Source organism: Scedosporium apiospermum (assembly GCF_000732125.1).
Source record: "Scedosporium apiospermum strain IHEM 14462 chromosome Unknown SEQ_SAPIO_0165, whole genome shotgun sequence".
In the NCBI taxonomy this organism is placed as follows: Eukaryota; Fungi; Ascomycota; class Sordariomycetes; order Microascales; family Microascaceae; genus Scedosporium; species Scedosporium apiospermum.
Window position 1 is genome coordinate 826,681 of NW_015971866.1, and position 16,285 is coordinate 842,965.

At 52.4% G+C, this 16,285-nt stretch overlaps 5 protein-coding genes across 5 annotated transcripts; 3 read left to right on the plus strand and 2 right to left on the minus strand.

Moving 5' to 3' along the window:
* Nucleotides 1-607: 607 nt before the first annotated feature.
* SAPIO_CDS10407 (putative C6 finger domain protein) lies at nt 608-2,752 on the plus strand (the record flags this gene model as incomplete). The annotated part of the gene is made up of 2 exons (XM_016783997.1): nt 608-1,372; nt 1,583-2,752. 2 exons carry the CDS (start codon nt 608-610, stop codon nt 2,750-2,752), a joined length of 1,935 nt encoding a protein of 644 aa, XP_016638832.1.
* A 3,373-nt stretch (nt 2,753-6,125) lies between these two features.
* On the plus strand, nt 6,126-7,582 carry SAPIO_CDS10408 (uncharacterized protein; the record flags this gene model as incomplete). Its single annotated transcript, XM_016783998.1, has 2 exons — nt 6,126-6,947; nt 7,070-7,582. The coding sequence occupies 2 exons, from the start codon at nt 6,126-6,128 to the stop codon at nt 7,580-7,582; spliced, it is 1,335 nt and encodes a 444-aa protein (XP_016638833.1).
* A 215-nt stretch (nt 7,583-7,797) lies between these two features.
* SAPIO_CDS10409 (Kynurenine formamidase) lies at nt 7,798-8,863 on the minus strand (the record flags this gene model as incomplete). Its single annotated transcript, XM_016783999.1, has 2 exons — nt 7,798-8,542; nt 8,748-8,863. 2 exons carry the CDS (start codon nt 8,861-8,863, stop codon nt 7,798-7,800), a joined length of 861 nt encoding a protein of 286 aa, XP_016638834.1.
* Nucleotides 8,864-10,513: 1,650 nt separating this feature from the next.
* On the minus strand, nt 10,514-10,823 carry SAPIO_CDS10410 (uncharacterized protein; the record flags this gene model as incomplete). The annotated part of the gene is made up of 2 exons (XM_016784001.1): nt 10,514-10,724; nt 10,786-10,823. The coding sequence occupies 2 exons, from the start codon at nt 10,821-10,823 to the stop codon at nt 10,514-10,516; spliced, it is 249 nt and encodes an 82-aa protein (XP_016638835.1).
* A 3,426-nt stretch (nt 10,824-14,249) lies between these two features.
* Nucleotides 14,250-15,993, plus strand: SAPIO_CDS10411 (uncharacterized protein; the record flags this gene model as incomplete). The annotated part of the gene is made up of 6 exons (XM_016784002.1): nt 14,250-14,411; nt 14,630-14,653; nt 14,763-15,059; nt 15,140-15,228; nt 15,309-15,376; nt 15,428-15,993. 6 exons carry the CDS (start codon nt 14,250-14,252, stop codon nt 15,991-15,993), a joined length of 1,206 nt encoding a protein of 401 aa, XP_016638836.1.
* Nucleotides 15,994-16,285: the final 292 nt, after the last annotated feature.

A 16,285-nucleotide genomic window follows, 5' to 3' on the forward strand; every position in this document is an offset into this window, starting at 1 on the left:
CACTCGTCCGTGGCTGGCTCTCCTTCTGGCTGAGCGCCTGCGACGAAGTCGACAGATGAGGTTTTACTCTCTCCTCTCCCCATCCCCGACATTCCCTGGACCTCCCTTTCCCATCGACAACCCCTATGCTTCTTCTCATCAGCGCCTTTTGTCCTAGATATTAACTCTTCACCCAAGAAACACTTTCCATTAGAGTATCCGACCTTGCCCGCGGCCTGCCTTTCTGTTCCCACACCTTCCGACGTCAATATCCTCGCAAGAGGGCGATCGACACCCCGAGCATCCAGGTCCTGGCGCTTTACCGCCCTTCGACAGGACGGTGACGCCCTCTTAACGAATACTTTGGAGAGGCTGATTCGCACCTCCGCAGACTTCATCGTCGTCGTCTATTGTCGACCTCGCCCTTCCCTGGGGCTCCCTGGAATTGGCCGAGTCTTGTGCTAAAGCCGACACCGCCAAAGCACACGCACACACCAGGGCCAATTCGCCCGCCACCCCCATCGCCATATTCATATTTCCCCCTTCATCGACCAACTCCCTGGTCATCCTATTATTTTCTACCTCTCCTATTTCGATCCTACTCTCCTCCTCCATAATATATTCCAGTATGGCATCCGTGTCACCCACAAGCACATCAAATGGCTATGCCGCCCACGGGAGCATGTCACCACGACAGAGCGCCACCCCCAAGAATGTCGCATTCGAACTCCTCTTCACAGAATCGCCCCAATATCGTGCGCGCCTCCCCATGCGTGTGCAAATATATCCTCACGATACCACAGACTCCATTGTCACCACCGTGAAGAATTTTTACGGCTTATACTCCAGCCCAACAAGTTCCAAGGGTGTTAGCTTTGAGGACGAGCAGGGCAACACCCTTATTGCAAGATATGAGAACTTCCGAAATAACATGGTGGTCTATGTGAGGGTCATAGAAGAGCCGACACAGAATCCCGCTGCGTTTGGACCTCATCCCTATCCGCCCGCTGCCACGGGTGCCCAGACCTACTACAACAATGACGGTATACCTCCCCAAGCTGCCCAGCGGCTTGAGCAAGATATTTCGCGGCCCAACTCTAGGACGTCGCGAAGACGAAGTCGTTCTCCTGGCAGTGCACGGGGTCGTCGAAGCGACTCCGCCAGCACGAATCCTGCCACTGGCAAAACCGGTCGTTCTCGCTCGGGAAAATCTAGAAACCCCAGCAGCCAGCACGGAGCCGATGGATATGATAGCCACAATGGCTATAGCAGCGGTGACGGTGCTCCCGGCTCAACATCTGGAAAAGCCAAGGATCAGATTGGGAATACTGAAATCAGTGTCGAGAACATTGTGGAAGGTGGCCGTCGTAAGAGGGCCAAGTTTGAAAGCTCGGTGAGTACTTTTTCGCCCTTCTTTCTTTAGGCTTTCTTTTTCTTCCATTTCTTCATTTCTCTTGCTTTCCTCCTTTCCTCTCCTTGGGTTTTCCTCTCCAATATATTTCCTGTGCTCAATACTCTAGAGGGCCTCTTTTTTTTCCCCCTTCCCATTTCCCTTTTGCTATCTCGATTTCCAATCACTAACTTTGCTTGCCTTGCCCTCTAGGAACTGCCACTCTTCGCCCCCCCTCAGATGCCCGCGGCAACTTCCAACCCGTCTATATCCCCGGCAAGGAGGATGGATCAGCATCGATCCTCTCTTTCCTATGCGCCTGGGGCTCCGAATCCATTCACCAACCCTCGACCGCTTCAGTCCCCTCAAAGTTATTCCAATGGTTTCGGCCATGGGCTGTATACTACACCTGACGGCCATCGCTCGCGCGGCAGCATAGGATATAGTGCTAATGGTATTGGCATTACCAACGGCATGGGCGGCATACTTCCAACACCTGATCCGACCGTTGGAAGTTGCGTTTCTGAAGAAGACAAGGATGTGGCCATACAACTTATGCGTCTTGGAGAGATGTCGAATATATCCCACGGTAGGACATCTGCTTCGACCCTTGACGATACATTTAGCGGCCGCGCCGACGTCGCCTCATCCACGGGAGCCACCAGCGATGGCGAGAGTGACAGCGAGGACGATCTGCCGCCGTCGCGCCGACAGAAACTGAACTCTGGTGTCAGCCGACCCGCCTTTGGGCTTCCGGAGCGCGCCTTTCCTCACGGCCCTGAGGCTGTGCAGCCTGCTGCCAGCGAAATCCAGCCCGGCGAAGTCGCAATCGGAAACGCCATGCTTGCTCCTCCTAGGACACAGAACCTTCAGGGCGCATCGAAGCCAAAGTCCGCTCCGGTCGCCAAAGCCACCAAAACCACCAAGCAGACCAAGGGCGGTAGCCGGACGACTGCCGCTTCCAAGACAAAGAAGGCGTCCGCTCCTTCGACTCTCCCAATGTCGCCTGCTTCTCTGCCCCCTTCGAGGAAACAATCCATCTCCTCGGGCTCCAACATTCCCCAGCCGTCTATTGAGGAGGAGCAGCCCGATCTCTCGACCAAGCCAAGGTGCCAACGCTGTCGCAAGAGCAAGAAGGGATGCGACCGACAACGCCCTTGTGGCAGATGCCGCGACGCCGGTCTTTCCGCGGATCAATGTATTAGTGAAGATGAGGGCAACGGTCGCAAGGGCCGTTACGGACGACACATGGGTGTCCCCATCAAGAAGGAAGATATGCCGGCTCCCCCGCAACCAAGCCTGCTCCCTGCTGCACCTATAATGGCTTCTACTGCTCCTGCGACGGCTGCTGCGCTTGACAAATCCAAGAAGCGCAAGCGGTAGACGTGGTCGCAAACCGATCTTGTTTATTATGTTTGGCGAACCCTCATGATGCTTTGTTGTCATGCAGCGAAGGAGTCTTCCTTTGCGACCAAGGGAAGTCGGACGAGTCACTGTCACTCCAAATTGGCCGTGGCTTGCTCATACACTCCCCGCGACTCTTCGTCTTTTTACTTGGCCCTGGGCCCTCGCTCGCGATGCCCGCGACGCGAGAAACGATGCTGGTGCGCATCTATCCGACTTTCGAATTCGTGCGGCGCGAGTCTGAGTTTGGTTCCCTGCTTTGTGCGATGCTTTCCGCCTTCTATTGTTCACTTCGTCAGCTCATCCTCTTGATATTTAACGTTTTTTATTATCATTATTACTATCTGCCTAGTTCTAACCCCGAAACTTGATCATTGGGACGCACTGTGGGGAGGAGTATAATTGCGATGATCCCTAACAGCGACCATCCTAAACTACGACCTCCCCTCCCCATATTTCCTAATTCTTTCACGGCGTATATTTGGTTCGGGAAGGGTGTCTATGGAGATCAATGCTGCTTTGACCCCCGCGCCAGCAACAGAGAGCGGGGGAGTTCGGTTGTGCTTTTCTTTCCTATCTCTTTTCTGGTTTTCTTTTCTTTCCTTGCTGTCTCTTGGGAGAAGTCTGGGCTTGGCAGTATGTTACCGAAAAACCTGTGCGACATTGGCGGGCGCAGCGGATCACGGGTATATTGGTGGACCTGAAACAAAAAAAAAAGAAGAAAGGGACAAAAAAAGAGCTGGAGAGGAATGGCCCTCGGGACAATGCAAAATTGATTGCGAGGGATGGGTTGATGGTGTTTGGATGTGGTTCTCTGCATGTTTTTATTTCCGTTTTTTTCCTTTTTGTCTCCCCAGTCTTTGTTTTCTCCTTTCCTATCTTGCGTGTGCTCTTATGCTTCTAAAGTACTGCTCTCTAGTTTCTGTCTTGTCAATCTTGAAAGTTTATGTCTATCCGGTGCTGCGTCTGCTGTGTTTACTCTTCCTATATTGTTCGGACGTTAAAATCAGGTGGCGACGCGACGTTTCAGTGGCGTGTGTGAAAATGCCCGTTTTTTTTTTTTTTCGTTTTCTTTTTTTCACTTTCTCTTTTCTTTTCCTTCGGTCTACCTATTGTTTTATTCTGTTTGGATTCTCGATCAATCCGCTCGCTCCTGTCGTCTTACCATTGAGCACGATGCGATGCGCTGCCGCCATGCAAGGGGAAGTGCACGAGCAAAGATGCGCGGGAGGGAAACGAGGGAGATGAGAAAGTAAATGGAGTAGTCATGACACGATATTTTGATTTCCGTTTTATGTTTGGCTCTTGCCCGTGAGATAGAAACTGAGAAACGATAATTGTGAAACAAAATGGCGTCGATGAGCGGGTGACCAGCGCATTGATGTTGGGGCTATCTTTCTGGTCGCAACTTGGATTAGTTCAGTAGGGAGCTGGAAAAGTCAATTCCAAACTCTCCGTGAGCCAAGTCAATTCAATTCCCCCAAGACTCGGAGGGTTTTAAAAAGGACAAAGCATATTTCTCGTTCCATGAATATCGCGCAAGCGCTTTTAAAGAGTGAATTGAATCTGTTAAATTTTTTTTACCCCCTCAATCCTTGCGCATCTTCACGATCCAGGTTGCAATCTCCATCTATCCGTTTTAGGAAATGTCAATAATTAAATCCCAAGTGTTTACATACGACGTCAAAAAAACAAAAACAAACGACACAGCGCTAAAAATAGGCTCAAGCCACTGATGACGCACAAGCCAACCGAAAACGCACAAAATTGTAACGGGTTATTGGTTTTTCCGGGAATTGGGATCGGCTACTTCCGGGGTTTGGACAAGGTTTCTGCCGGCGTGGCGCCCCCCACTTTCTCTTTTTGTGGTTTTCGTTCTTAAGCCGTGGTGCCGTAGCCGGGATAGCGCCGAATGCGGAACCTGGCCCCACTTTAATGGCGAAGGATCGGGACCGAGGTCACGTGTGTCGGTGCGATTGTACGGCAGGCATTTCACAGGAGGGGGGAAAAAGGTCATCATGATTGGCGAATGGGACGGACACGAAAGATTTTCTAGATTTGCCCATCGAATCGCTTTCTATTGGATGCGGAGTGGAGCGGTCAAGAATTGTAAACTAGGGTGCTGCGTTGGTGCTCTATCCTATCCGGGCTAACGAAAAGTTCTGGCGCTGGCGCTGGGACTTGAAAAAGCCTGGAACCAATGAGCAATGGTATAGCGAGGAAAAATCATGACGAAGTCGGAGCGGACAGACAGATCGCGGAAAACGTTGGGTCTCGACACCATCTCGGGCCTTCGGACAATGGCGAGAGAGACCAACTGACATTTTGTGGGTCCTCCGCCGATGCTGGGGTGGTCTTGGCCCCTCTTTTTTGGTTCTCTTTTTTTTCTTATAATTTTTCTCCCCAGTATTTCCTCACGTTCTTTTGCCTTCCGCCTTTTCAACCTATGTGGGGTTATAGAGCTCAATCCTATTTAACGTCAGTACAAGGTTAACTTTGGGGATTTGCTTTGCAGAGAAGGAATTTGAATTACCACATTGCTCCATCCTCTGAAATCATCATGGAGTTGCGAGCGGAGTGTTGGGGCGGCAGACGTGAACTATCGAAATCCGGCTAGAACGGCGCCGAAGACTCGCTTGTACATACCTTCCACTTGCCTCTCCTGCAGTTCATATGCCTCTCCGATGCCATTAAATCTAGTGTAAACGACGTTCGAGTCAGAAAACCACCGGCTGCCATCATCCGATGACTCGGCCCGCGATCTCGGAACCTCAAAAGATGTGACATATGCTCCATCGCAGACATTGCATCAACACCCACCATTGTCAAAGTCAATGATTCTTCCGGTGACCAATCCGCGAAACCGACAGGACCAGGTTCTCGTGACACCCATAGAGGCTAAGAGAGGCTAGCCCCGACTTCCGGGGGCCAAGAAAACGGAACCCTCCTACCCACGCCCTTTGACAAGTCAAGTTTTTTTCCCCGATCTGCGCCCTTGCCCGTAGCCGATGCGTGGTCCCCCTCCTCCCCCGGTCTACACTAATAGTCTTTGCGCAAAAGGATCAATTAATGCGCCTCTAGTGCAGGATTCCCGGCTTGAAAAGGCTTAAAAGATCAAACGATATGGAAGGGCAAAAATGACCAATTAATAATCCGGTATATATGGCTTGTATTTGATGTATGCAAGAGCCGATTCCGAGTCAACTAAACGCTTGCTTGGCCCTCAAATCCCAACTTCCCTCGGTTTCTTAACATCGTTTCCGTCAAGCTCTTTTTTCTACCCCTTGGCGTCATCCCGTCCAATGACCCGGCCAACTTGCTATCCAACCCCCACGTTATCGTCACCTCGCCAATGTCCGCCGTAGAAAGAGAGCTCAACGAGCGCCATGACGACTACCCGGAAAAGAAGGTCGCCGGCGCCGACAACCTCCCCGCCGAAGAGAGCGAAGAATCTCTCCCCGCCACCCCGATCGCCGACGACGATGTGGACTACCCGGACGGCGGCCTCGTAGCCTGGCTCCAGGTGCTCTCGAGCCACCTCATGAACTGCCTCGCATGGGGCTACGCCTCGACGTTTGGTGTCTACCAGCTGTACTACACCGAGACGATGCAGCTCCCCCGCTCGCAAATCTCGTGGATCGGGTCTATCCAAATCGCAATCACTTTTGCCATCTGCACCGTGTCCGGCCGGCTGTCCGATGCGGGGTACGCGAGGACCACTGTCGTGGCCGGGTCGGCACTCGCCGTGTTCGGCACCGCCATGACTAGCCTTGCCAAGACGTACTGGCAGATCCTGCTCGCGCAGGGTGTCTGCACGGGGATCGGCCTGGGTCTGCTGTTCATGCCCGGCATCGCTACCGTGAGCTCGTACTTCTTTAAGAAGCGCGCCTTCGCGCTGGCCGTGGCGGCGACGGGGACCGGGACCGGCAGCGTCATCTTCCCCGCCACGGTGCAATACCTGATTCCTCAGATCGGCTTTCCCTGGGCCGTGAGATGCGCTTCGCTGGTGGCGCTCGTAGTTTGTGCTCTGTCGGTTGTCCTATTAAAGCCGAGGCTTAGACCTAGGAAGTCTGGCCCCCTGGTGGAGTGGGAAGCCTTCAAGGAGCCGCCTTATGTCCTATTTACTTTGGGCACGTTCTTCTTATTTTGGGCCCTTTACTTTGGTTTCTTTTACGTGAGTAACCACTCCCCCCTTCCTCCCTCCCCCGCCCCGGGTGGGCTTGTGGGGGAACCTGAGAGCCCGGCGGTTGCCTCAACCGCTGGCTGGGTTGACAAGTTGCGTTAACTGCTACCCAGATCAATGCTTATGCTCGCGCCGAAATTGGCTTCACTTCAACCAAGGCAGTCGAACTACTTCTCATAACCAACGCCATGAGCATCCCGGCGCGGCCCGTTGTCGGATACGTAGCCGACAACGTCCTAGGACCGATAAACACAGTGATAGTAGCCATGTTCGTACTCAGCTGCATGTTCTTCGCCTGGATAGGAGTCACGACGAAGACCGGCATCTACGTCTTCTGCGTCTTCTTCGGACTCTCCAACGGAGCGGCGCAGGGCGTGTTCGGAGGTGCCTTGACGAGCTTGACGGCCGATCCAAGGAAGATGGGCACTCGGTTCGGCATGGTGGCTACCCTGCTCGGGTTTGCAGCGCTGGCTGGGCCGCCTACTGCCGGGGCGATTATAGATAGGTCGGATGGGAAATACCTTGGGGCGCAGCTCTGGGGCGCAATCGTTATCCTCGCAGGCGCGGCGACGGTTGGTGCATCAAGAATAGCTATTACTGGGTGGAAATTGAAGGCGAAGGTATAGAGGTTCTTTCCTTCCCTTCACCTTTTTTTCTTCTCTTTCCTTTTCTTTTTATGGGGCACCTTGGTATAGCCATTAATAAGGAGCAGGGGGGCGAAAGGGGCGAGCAAGCGGGAACCACAAAAGATTTCTGGGAAAATGGGAAAAGACGGACATGACCTGTTTAAAGGCGAGATTCAATAGATAGATAGGTTAGCGCGAAAATAAATAAACGTTCATCACGACTCTGTGAGCTTCCGGTGCATCTCGGCAATGAGAGTAGCGATCTGTTTCCCATCCTGCCAGGAAAAGTCATGCTCTCCCTTGATGAAGATGACATCGGTATCGATGCCATCGGCGCGGAGGTGGTCGGCCATAGCGGTAGTTTCCCGATCACCATCCACCAGCGAGTCTTCGGGGGAGTAGGCTAGGAGAACCTTTGGTCCGCCAGACTCGAGGCCAGCATAGCTCGCCTTCAGAGGAGCATCATCGTTCCACTTGGAGTGATCAGGTCCGAGGGCACCTTCCACCATGGTTACGTAGGGAGCTGAATGACGGTAGACGAAATCGTAAAATTCGTAGATACCCGCGACGCCGACGATAGCCGCCGGGAGCGGTTCGGCGATCTGAGGGGACGACAAGGCTGTAGTGAGCTGGCCCATCAAGAGCTGGAAAGCCAGAGTGGCGCCGACAGAGTGGCCAATAAGGATATACCTATCACGGATATCGTACTTTGACTGGAGATACTGGAGAGCAAGGCGGACGTCGTTGATGTGATCTGGGTGTTTCGCAGAGCGAAACTTGTCCGGCGGGGTAGCGGGGTCCTGTGGGTGATTGGGATGCGCAGAAAGGCGGTAGTCGATACTCGCAAACCCCCGGATGGCAGCTGGCGGCACAGACTGGGCTGACAAGAGGGCATTGATGGTCGGGAGGAAGTCTTGGTATGTGTTGGTCGGGTCCCGCCATGCGCCTCCGTGGATGAAGCTAGAACTGTGTAAGCCTCTGGGTTGACAATGGAAGGAATACATGATTCTCAGGAGTGATTGATGATAGAACAGAAGGTATCAACGCGTTCAAGTATTTCTTGACGGGTTATGATTGATGCTGCCAGCTTCACTTTGACACTAGACCCGGTGCGACTCATGATGGAGCCTCGGGTTCGTGAAAGAGAGGAACGCTGAATTCTTACATTAACCAGTAGGCGGATGGATCTGCCGTAGGAAGTGGAAACTCCCAGGTGGCCAAGCTCTGGAGCTCATGATCGCTGGCATAGCTGTGACGCTTGAAGATGAGAGATTCGGCCATGGTGTGGGGGTTGGTGTGTTGAACTTATCAATGTTTAATCTTGTCACTGTGGAGCTGGGAACTTCAAGTCTTGAGGCTTCCGTAGGGTCAAGTATTTTTTTTTTTTTTTTTAAGTACAGCAGTCGGCAGAGGGCGATATTAGGGGCGGTAGTAAAGCGGATAGCAACCCGAATCGCCAGTTAAAGTCGCCATGTTGAATTGCAACTCTACTGGAACCTGGAATATCAGGCATCTATGCTACTGGCGGAACTCCAGATGATTGCAGTGCTTCATGGGCGGCTGGAAATAGAGTAATTCCCAACTTCACCTGTACTTCGTACTGAGGTATTGGCATCCCCTTTTACCCATTTCCTGTGACCAAAATGACCCGATATTTTGACATATAGTTCACCATGAATATTCCAGATTTAGAGCCATCTACTCTCAACGTCGTCAATTCGGAGTAAATTGGTAGTTCTAGCCATGTAGTGTCTCGAGGGTCGAGGTGAAAGAAGCTATGTTCGCAGATTGATAGAGCCGATTCTCGAGCGACTCACCTACGCTATAATCATCACTTCGAACACAAGTCTGAATCCACAGACTCCCCTTTCAACATGGGCAAGAAACCCCTCCTCGATTCCTAAGTTTCCCTCCAACGTCAACGATTTCCTAAAGAGTCATGTCCTGCCTGCGAACCGGGACTACCGCCCTCGTTTTAGCTTTGAAGAGGCCGCAAGGCGAGAAATCCAAGTAGTTCCCCTCGACTTTATCACCGGCACGCCTCAAGCTTCCACTGATTTCGGGGGCACCTTCATTCGGCCTCTCCCCTCAGCAGACGTAGATGGCTTACTGGATATAAGACGAAACCCTGGCTATCCAACCCTCGTTTCAACGACGTCATTAATACCTCTCCCGACTGGCGCGCGCACTCGGCGTCAAGAAGCCAGTAGCCTCTGCGGCCTTATTAGCTACTACTTAATGCAGTGCCAAGACGCGGACGGTGGTCCATCAATTATACCAGGCTTTTCGAAGTGGCGGGACTTCGGGTTAGTAGATGCTATAACTCTATAACTCTTAGGAATGGTAATACTAACTTTATACTAGTCACGACATCATCCACCTTTCCCGGGACAGACGTGACGATATTAGTTGCGACTGGCATCTCCTAAATGTATGGCGCTACTGCGCTGAACCGCTGTCGCCGCTTACCTACGATGGATACATGGACCCTTCGAAGCCGCACACGGTCAGCTTTCTCGTCGACCACCAGGAATTGAAGGACAATTTTATCTCTACTAGTGAGCTCACGTCCATCTACTGGCTTGCGTGCCCGAGCGCGTCACCTCACGTATACGCTGAACATACACTTTTCCCTGTAAGCCATACTTCCCCTCAAGTCTATCTAGCCCTATACCACTAACACACATCTAGCAGGTCACTGTTCTGAGTGCGTCGTATCGGACAGTCCGCATCGTGCAGGGTGCGGTCAACATGCGCACTCGCGCAGTTGAGCTCCGGGTGTCGCAGCTTGTCTCCTTTGAGAATGGTATTAGAGCTGATGCCACGAGCTGGCGGAGGATTACGACTCTGCTTGGGTGGATTTTGGGAGAGCCGATTGGGCAAACAAAGCTAGAGTGACCCGGGGGGAGTTTGCCGTGTACTTTACATTGCTTACGCTTGAGATGACCCACGGCGTTTATGGCGCATAGAAACCTGGTTTTTTGGGACCCTCCTCTCGTCGGTCGGATGTAGCGCCTCCTCGGCAATGTGTTTCGTGACCAGTGCCATGGAATCCTCAAGGTCGTAGATAGCCGAGTCTGCAGCCAGCGAGCTGGACTGGGCGAGCATCTTGGAGGGCGACCCGGGAATTGCACCCTTGTACCTTTGTAAGCTTATAAAACCGCAAGTTCATGTCTAGGATGGTAGGAGCAAACTGTACGTACAGCAAGGCGCTCTGGACGGAAGCCGTTGCGCGAGCCATTGTCGACAAAATAGCAGCGTAGGATGCTGTGGAAAGATCGCTCCTCCTTCTAAGCGTCTTACAGGCCAACTCGGTTTGCTACATTCGAATCGGCCAAAGAAGAAGCCAGGCACAGGAAAACTCGCCCCCTTCCGTGCCTTGTCTCCATAGCAGCATCCTCAGAGGGTTTTGTGTGGAGGAAATTGTCGGCAGAGGGCCAGATTAGGGGCGGTAGTGAAGTGAACAGCAGCACTGAGCCCGAACAGACCAGTACAGCCTCCCATATCCGATCCGCCGGTCCAAGTCGAGTCCAAAATTGAGAGAGGCTTGCCTTTGTATTGTTGCAAGCTCTGCGCATCCGTCAAACCCACTAACAATTTTCAATCAAATGAGTAACCTCTGAGCCGTCAATTCTTGACAATGCAATGGGAACAAGACTACGAGGTACCGAGGTACCCCAGATCAGATAAGCCAGTTGCCCATCAACGATCAACGAGGGAATCGCGACTGGCGACCTGCGAACATGACGAAGTACTTTGTACACTACCATGTGCTGGGAGAGTACACAGGTACATACAAAACACCAAATGGTGCTCGATCCCATTGCCCGTCACATCTTCCAACACAGGGACAGGGACAGGGGACAGATTGATGTTCGTAACAACCTCCAACCTCTGCTACCCACCCCCGTTCAGCACAAACTCGAGTTTCTCAGGGTCTTCTTGTCTGACTCAACATTTTGAGCCTTCCATTAATTTCTTGCCAAGCATATTCATGCCATGGCATCGGCGTGGCCTGGCGTGGCCTGGCTGAGCGGTTTCTGGCGACTTGCACAGCCCACCCCTGGTCGTCTTGGCCTGGTATGTGCAAGGATTAATTGCCAGGATTGCAAGGAGCCTCACGGGCAGTGGAGAGCTCTGTCCCCAAGGCACGGTTTCAAGAATTGACGGCACAATGTATGAAGGACGAAGGACTCATCAAGGCGGCGGATCTCCTACGAAGTACTCCGTACCTTTGTACGATTGGGAAAGATGCGTCGAATTGAGGGTTAACAATTCCTAGTAATAATAATACCTGATCCATACATTAATTTTGCTGTCCGGACCAGGGCTCGACAAGCAGCAGAGCGGCACGGTATAGCCTGCCAGTACGGAGTACAGGCTTCGGCTCGACGTTCCTCAGTATATTTCTTTTCTTTACATCATTGTAAGTACGAACACGCAAAAAGGACAGAGTGGTGAAATGATTCAACTTCCACGTCGGGCTTTTTTCACCTCAATTCTACTCTCATGCCACCTGCCCAGTTCGGTACCAACATCCCCATCTCAATGGATCCCAAAACCCAGACCGGTCTCGACAGTCGACGCGCAAACACGCGCAGGAATCTCCGCCCATCCCCACCGAACTAATGCTGCATGAAACGACGACCAGCGCCACGTTCTAAATGCAGGTCTGTTCGCTTCGGGCTGAGCTTGGGTGGGGATGGGGAGAGGGGGGCAGTAGAAGCACAGGAGAAGCACACCACGCAGCAGCATCTCATTGTCCCATCTCGACCGAGGTTTGAAGTTTGCGAAACAGAGAGGGCGACACACCCATTCAATGGATCCCGGTCTGGTACCTGCAGGGCCAAGTGCAAAGTAAGAGATGGACAGACGGACAGACGGACAGACGCAGCAATCCAAGACATGTGAACCGCGTTCGAGGTAGAGACAAGAGAGAAAGAGCCGACTTTGAACACGCGATGAATGAAAAGAGTTTACCGTGGTTGACGACCCGACACAAGCATGCGCCATGCCCCGACGTTGCCAGTGACGAATCAACGAAGGTCCTGCTTGCCCGCCCCTGGTTACTTTCCGCCCACGACGGAACATGTTCCCCCTTGTCTACACTCCCTGTTGGACGTTCTCACGGGCCACTGTCTTGCTGTCTCGCTGGCGATGCCTCGGAAAGTATCGAGGATGGTCAGTCTACTTTCGTAATTAGTTGCAGGAATGGTATGCACAGAAGAAGGCAGAAGAAGCACTCGATAAGCGAAAATGCCATCTATTGGAAGTATATCGTAGAAGCGCTTTGGCCTAGAATTTCCCATTTATCCAGCCCGGGAACTGCAGGCCGCTTTCAACGAGAGACGAGCATTGGGCAGCTCTGGCCTGCCATTTTACACGGCAATCAGTTTTTGGATTGCTTTAGATGCCAACTTGAACTCATCGCATTCCTTCTCGCTCCCTCATCCTTAACAACGGCAGCAACTAACGACGCCAGTCGGCTTGTATATCCCTTCCTCTACCCTCAACTGCCGGGCGTTAGCACAGCTCATATCCCACCAGTTGAGCTTACCGACGACTCGCACCATTACCTCCCTTCATTCAATGTCAGGTTTAGCCAACACATGTGTGCGTCCAGGAGCTCTCCGGAAAATCCTCTTTGTGCAGACACCTCATGTATCATTCTCTGCCGCCCTTCCTCCACCCCGGTCCACCAGTCCCTAGGCTCGATTATTACAGAATAGAACCGAAATTTCAGCCTTAGTAAATATCGGGAGCACGGAACGAACGGGCTGGGACGGACTGCGACAACCACATGGACAAAACTAGCAGTTGGCCCTGTCTGAACGAAACAAAGGCCCCAGCTGCAAGGTACCACCCACGCCTAGCCGTGGGCATCGACGGATCCGGAATCGCGTCCACCTCACCCTCTCTCCTTCATGCATCCCATGTCTTCTGGGGTGGCTGAGAACATCCTGGCACTTACCACCCACCCCGGCGGCCCATTCGTCTCACTTCGTAGAGCCGATATCTTCCCGCTCCTACTACTACCTTGACCTGGTGTCGGATTTGCTTCCGTCTATATTTGAAATGTAATAACGATGCTACTAAATTGTTCTAAGAGATCCACGGAACCCGCCCCTCCCACATAACATGGTTTTCATATTCGACACCAAACAAAGACGAGAACTTCGTTCCTGCTCTGGCACACTATCTCTATCCATAGCCTAGCGACCTCTGGTCTACCTCTGCTGCTTCTCGGGGCTACTCTCTGCTCTACATGCCGACGGCATCAAGGAGATACAAGTTGTTTCGCGCCCATTATAGCATTCCAACACTTTATAGGTCCTCCGTCCCATATCCGCAATCGTCCTTGTGTAGCACTTAATTCTGTCGCCGTCATTCCCGCTTTGAAACTCCGTCTGATGATAGCTTTTCTCCAACTTTAAAAGGCAGGAAGAAGAGAGGAGACAGAGAGCAAGCGACGCACAGCACCTGAAATGGGGCATCCTTAGCCGACTTCGACTTCCATCTCGATGCCAGTCGTCTCTACCTTCTTTCCCCGAAGCAAAGAGCCAATTCCAGTTTTTGCGGGCCTCTTCATTGGCTCTTGTATCCTCCTCGCCCTCCCGTCCGTCTCGAGAGAAAAGTTGCGCTTCGCCGTCGAAGCCACCACCCTCACATGGCCGGGGTGGACGTCAATGAATACAACGGCGGCGTGCTCGTCGCTGTCTCCATAGCCTTTCTTACCCTCAGCTCGGTTTCGGTTCTCTTGCGAATCTATGTCCGGCAGTTTATGACGAATAGCTTCCAGCTGGACGACTGGTTCATGGTCCTTGGCCAGGTATGGTAATGCGATGCGATGTCGCGAGATGGATCTCTAGGATCCCCTTCTTAGGAGAGCGGCACTTTGGATTTCACGGCCAACTTCGATCAATGGCTGGGTATAACGGAGCTAACTTGTATATTTTCGCCGTCTAGATTGTTTTTATTCTTTCATGTGCCTTTATCCTAGTTGGTGTGAGACGTGGCCTTGGTCATCACAACGTCGCTCTTCCACAGGATGCCGAGATCGATTCTCTCATGGTATGTACTCTCACGCTGCCGATCCCACATAGAACCAAATGGTGATATTACGTCCGGGGCTTTGGAACCAGGGCTTCCCAAGCTAACCATTCTATATCCGTGTTTGTAGTGGCAAGCCCTGGCGACGGCAACCTATATCCTCGACATGATGTTCATCAAGCTTAGCATCGCCATCTTCCTAGTGCGACTGGCCGTACAGAAGGTCTACAAGTACATTCTCTGGGTCAGTCTGGTGGTTGTCACGATTTGGAGCATCGTCATCTTCTTCTGGAACATGTTCCAATGCGCTCCCGTCGCCGCGCAATGGGACTACACTATCCCCAATGGCAAGTGCGTCAATGCGGAGCAGATCGTGTCGGCGGCCTATTCGATTAGTGTCATGACTATCCTTACGGATTGGCTCTTCGTGAGTGCTCTTCCTACGCTGCGGTTCTTGATCACTGGTGGCAGGCTAACTGACAATACGCGCTGTCTCTTCCTACACAGGCTCTATTACCGATTCCCATGCTCTGGAAGGTGAAAATGACGAAGCAGACAAAACTCACCGTTATTTTTATCCTTGGACTCGGTATCTTGTATGGTTGCGCTTTTGCTTCTCCAGTTCTCTGTCCGTCATGTTATCCCTAACTAATGCTATGTCTTCTGCCTGCAATAGTGCGAGCATTGCAACTCTTATTCGACTGAAGTTCCTCGCTAATCTCACCGACACCGAGGACATACTATGTTCGTAGCCCGCCCGTCAGCCATAAACGCGTATTCTAACATCTTCTATAGTTGCCGGTACTGATGCTATGATGTGGACCCTCATCGAGCCCGGCGTCGCCATCATCGCCGCCAGTCTCGCCACCACCCGACCCCTCCTCCGCGCCATGCGCCTCAAGGGCTTCGAGTCGACCGGTCGCACAGGCAAGAGCGCCGACGTCCGATCCGGCGTCTCGAACCGCTCGCGTCAGCACACTATAGACGATATAGAAAGCCGCATAGCAAACTCAAAGCACGCGGATCGTATAGAAATGAGGCCTCTACCAGGTCACGACAACTTTAGCCCCACACGCGACCGATTCGGTTCCGCCGTGGACATGCCCAACATGCCGGGGATCGCGATCACGACGGACCAGACCGAGCGGCTCGGGCAGGATTCGAGAACGCGCCGCGCGACTAGCGAAATGTTCGTGATAGAGGGCGAGAGGACGAAATGGACGCATGAGGATTCGCGGCTTAGCACCGCAACGCCATATTCGGACGAGGGGGCCTCGACGAGGACGTCTTCGATGGATATCATTGGGATGAACCCTACGGGCCAGCATGGGCCCCTCAGTCATAGTACTGGTGGGCGATGAGCGTAGTATCCTCTTCGAAAATTATACATTCTTGACTGGCTTTGTTGGGCCTGGGCTTTTTTTTTTTCTTTCCCTTTTCAACCTGGGAGTTTTACGGTGGGCAGTTTTTGAAAAACATTTTACGACTAGCGATAGAACAAAAGCCCTGGGGAAAGTTCCGGCAGCGAATTGGCATGGCTACGACCACATGCCTCTATGTATATTCTTGTTGGAGTGTGGAGGGGACTCCATGTATCACGAAATGCTTGAGGGAGAGAGGGTTGCTTGACATGTTGGGGAGACTTGAAAAGAA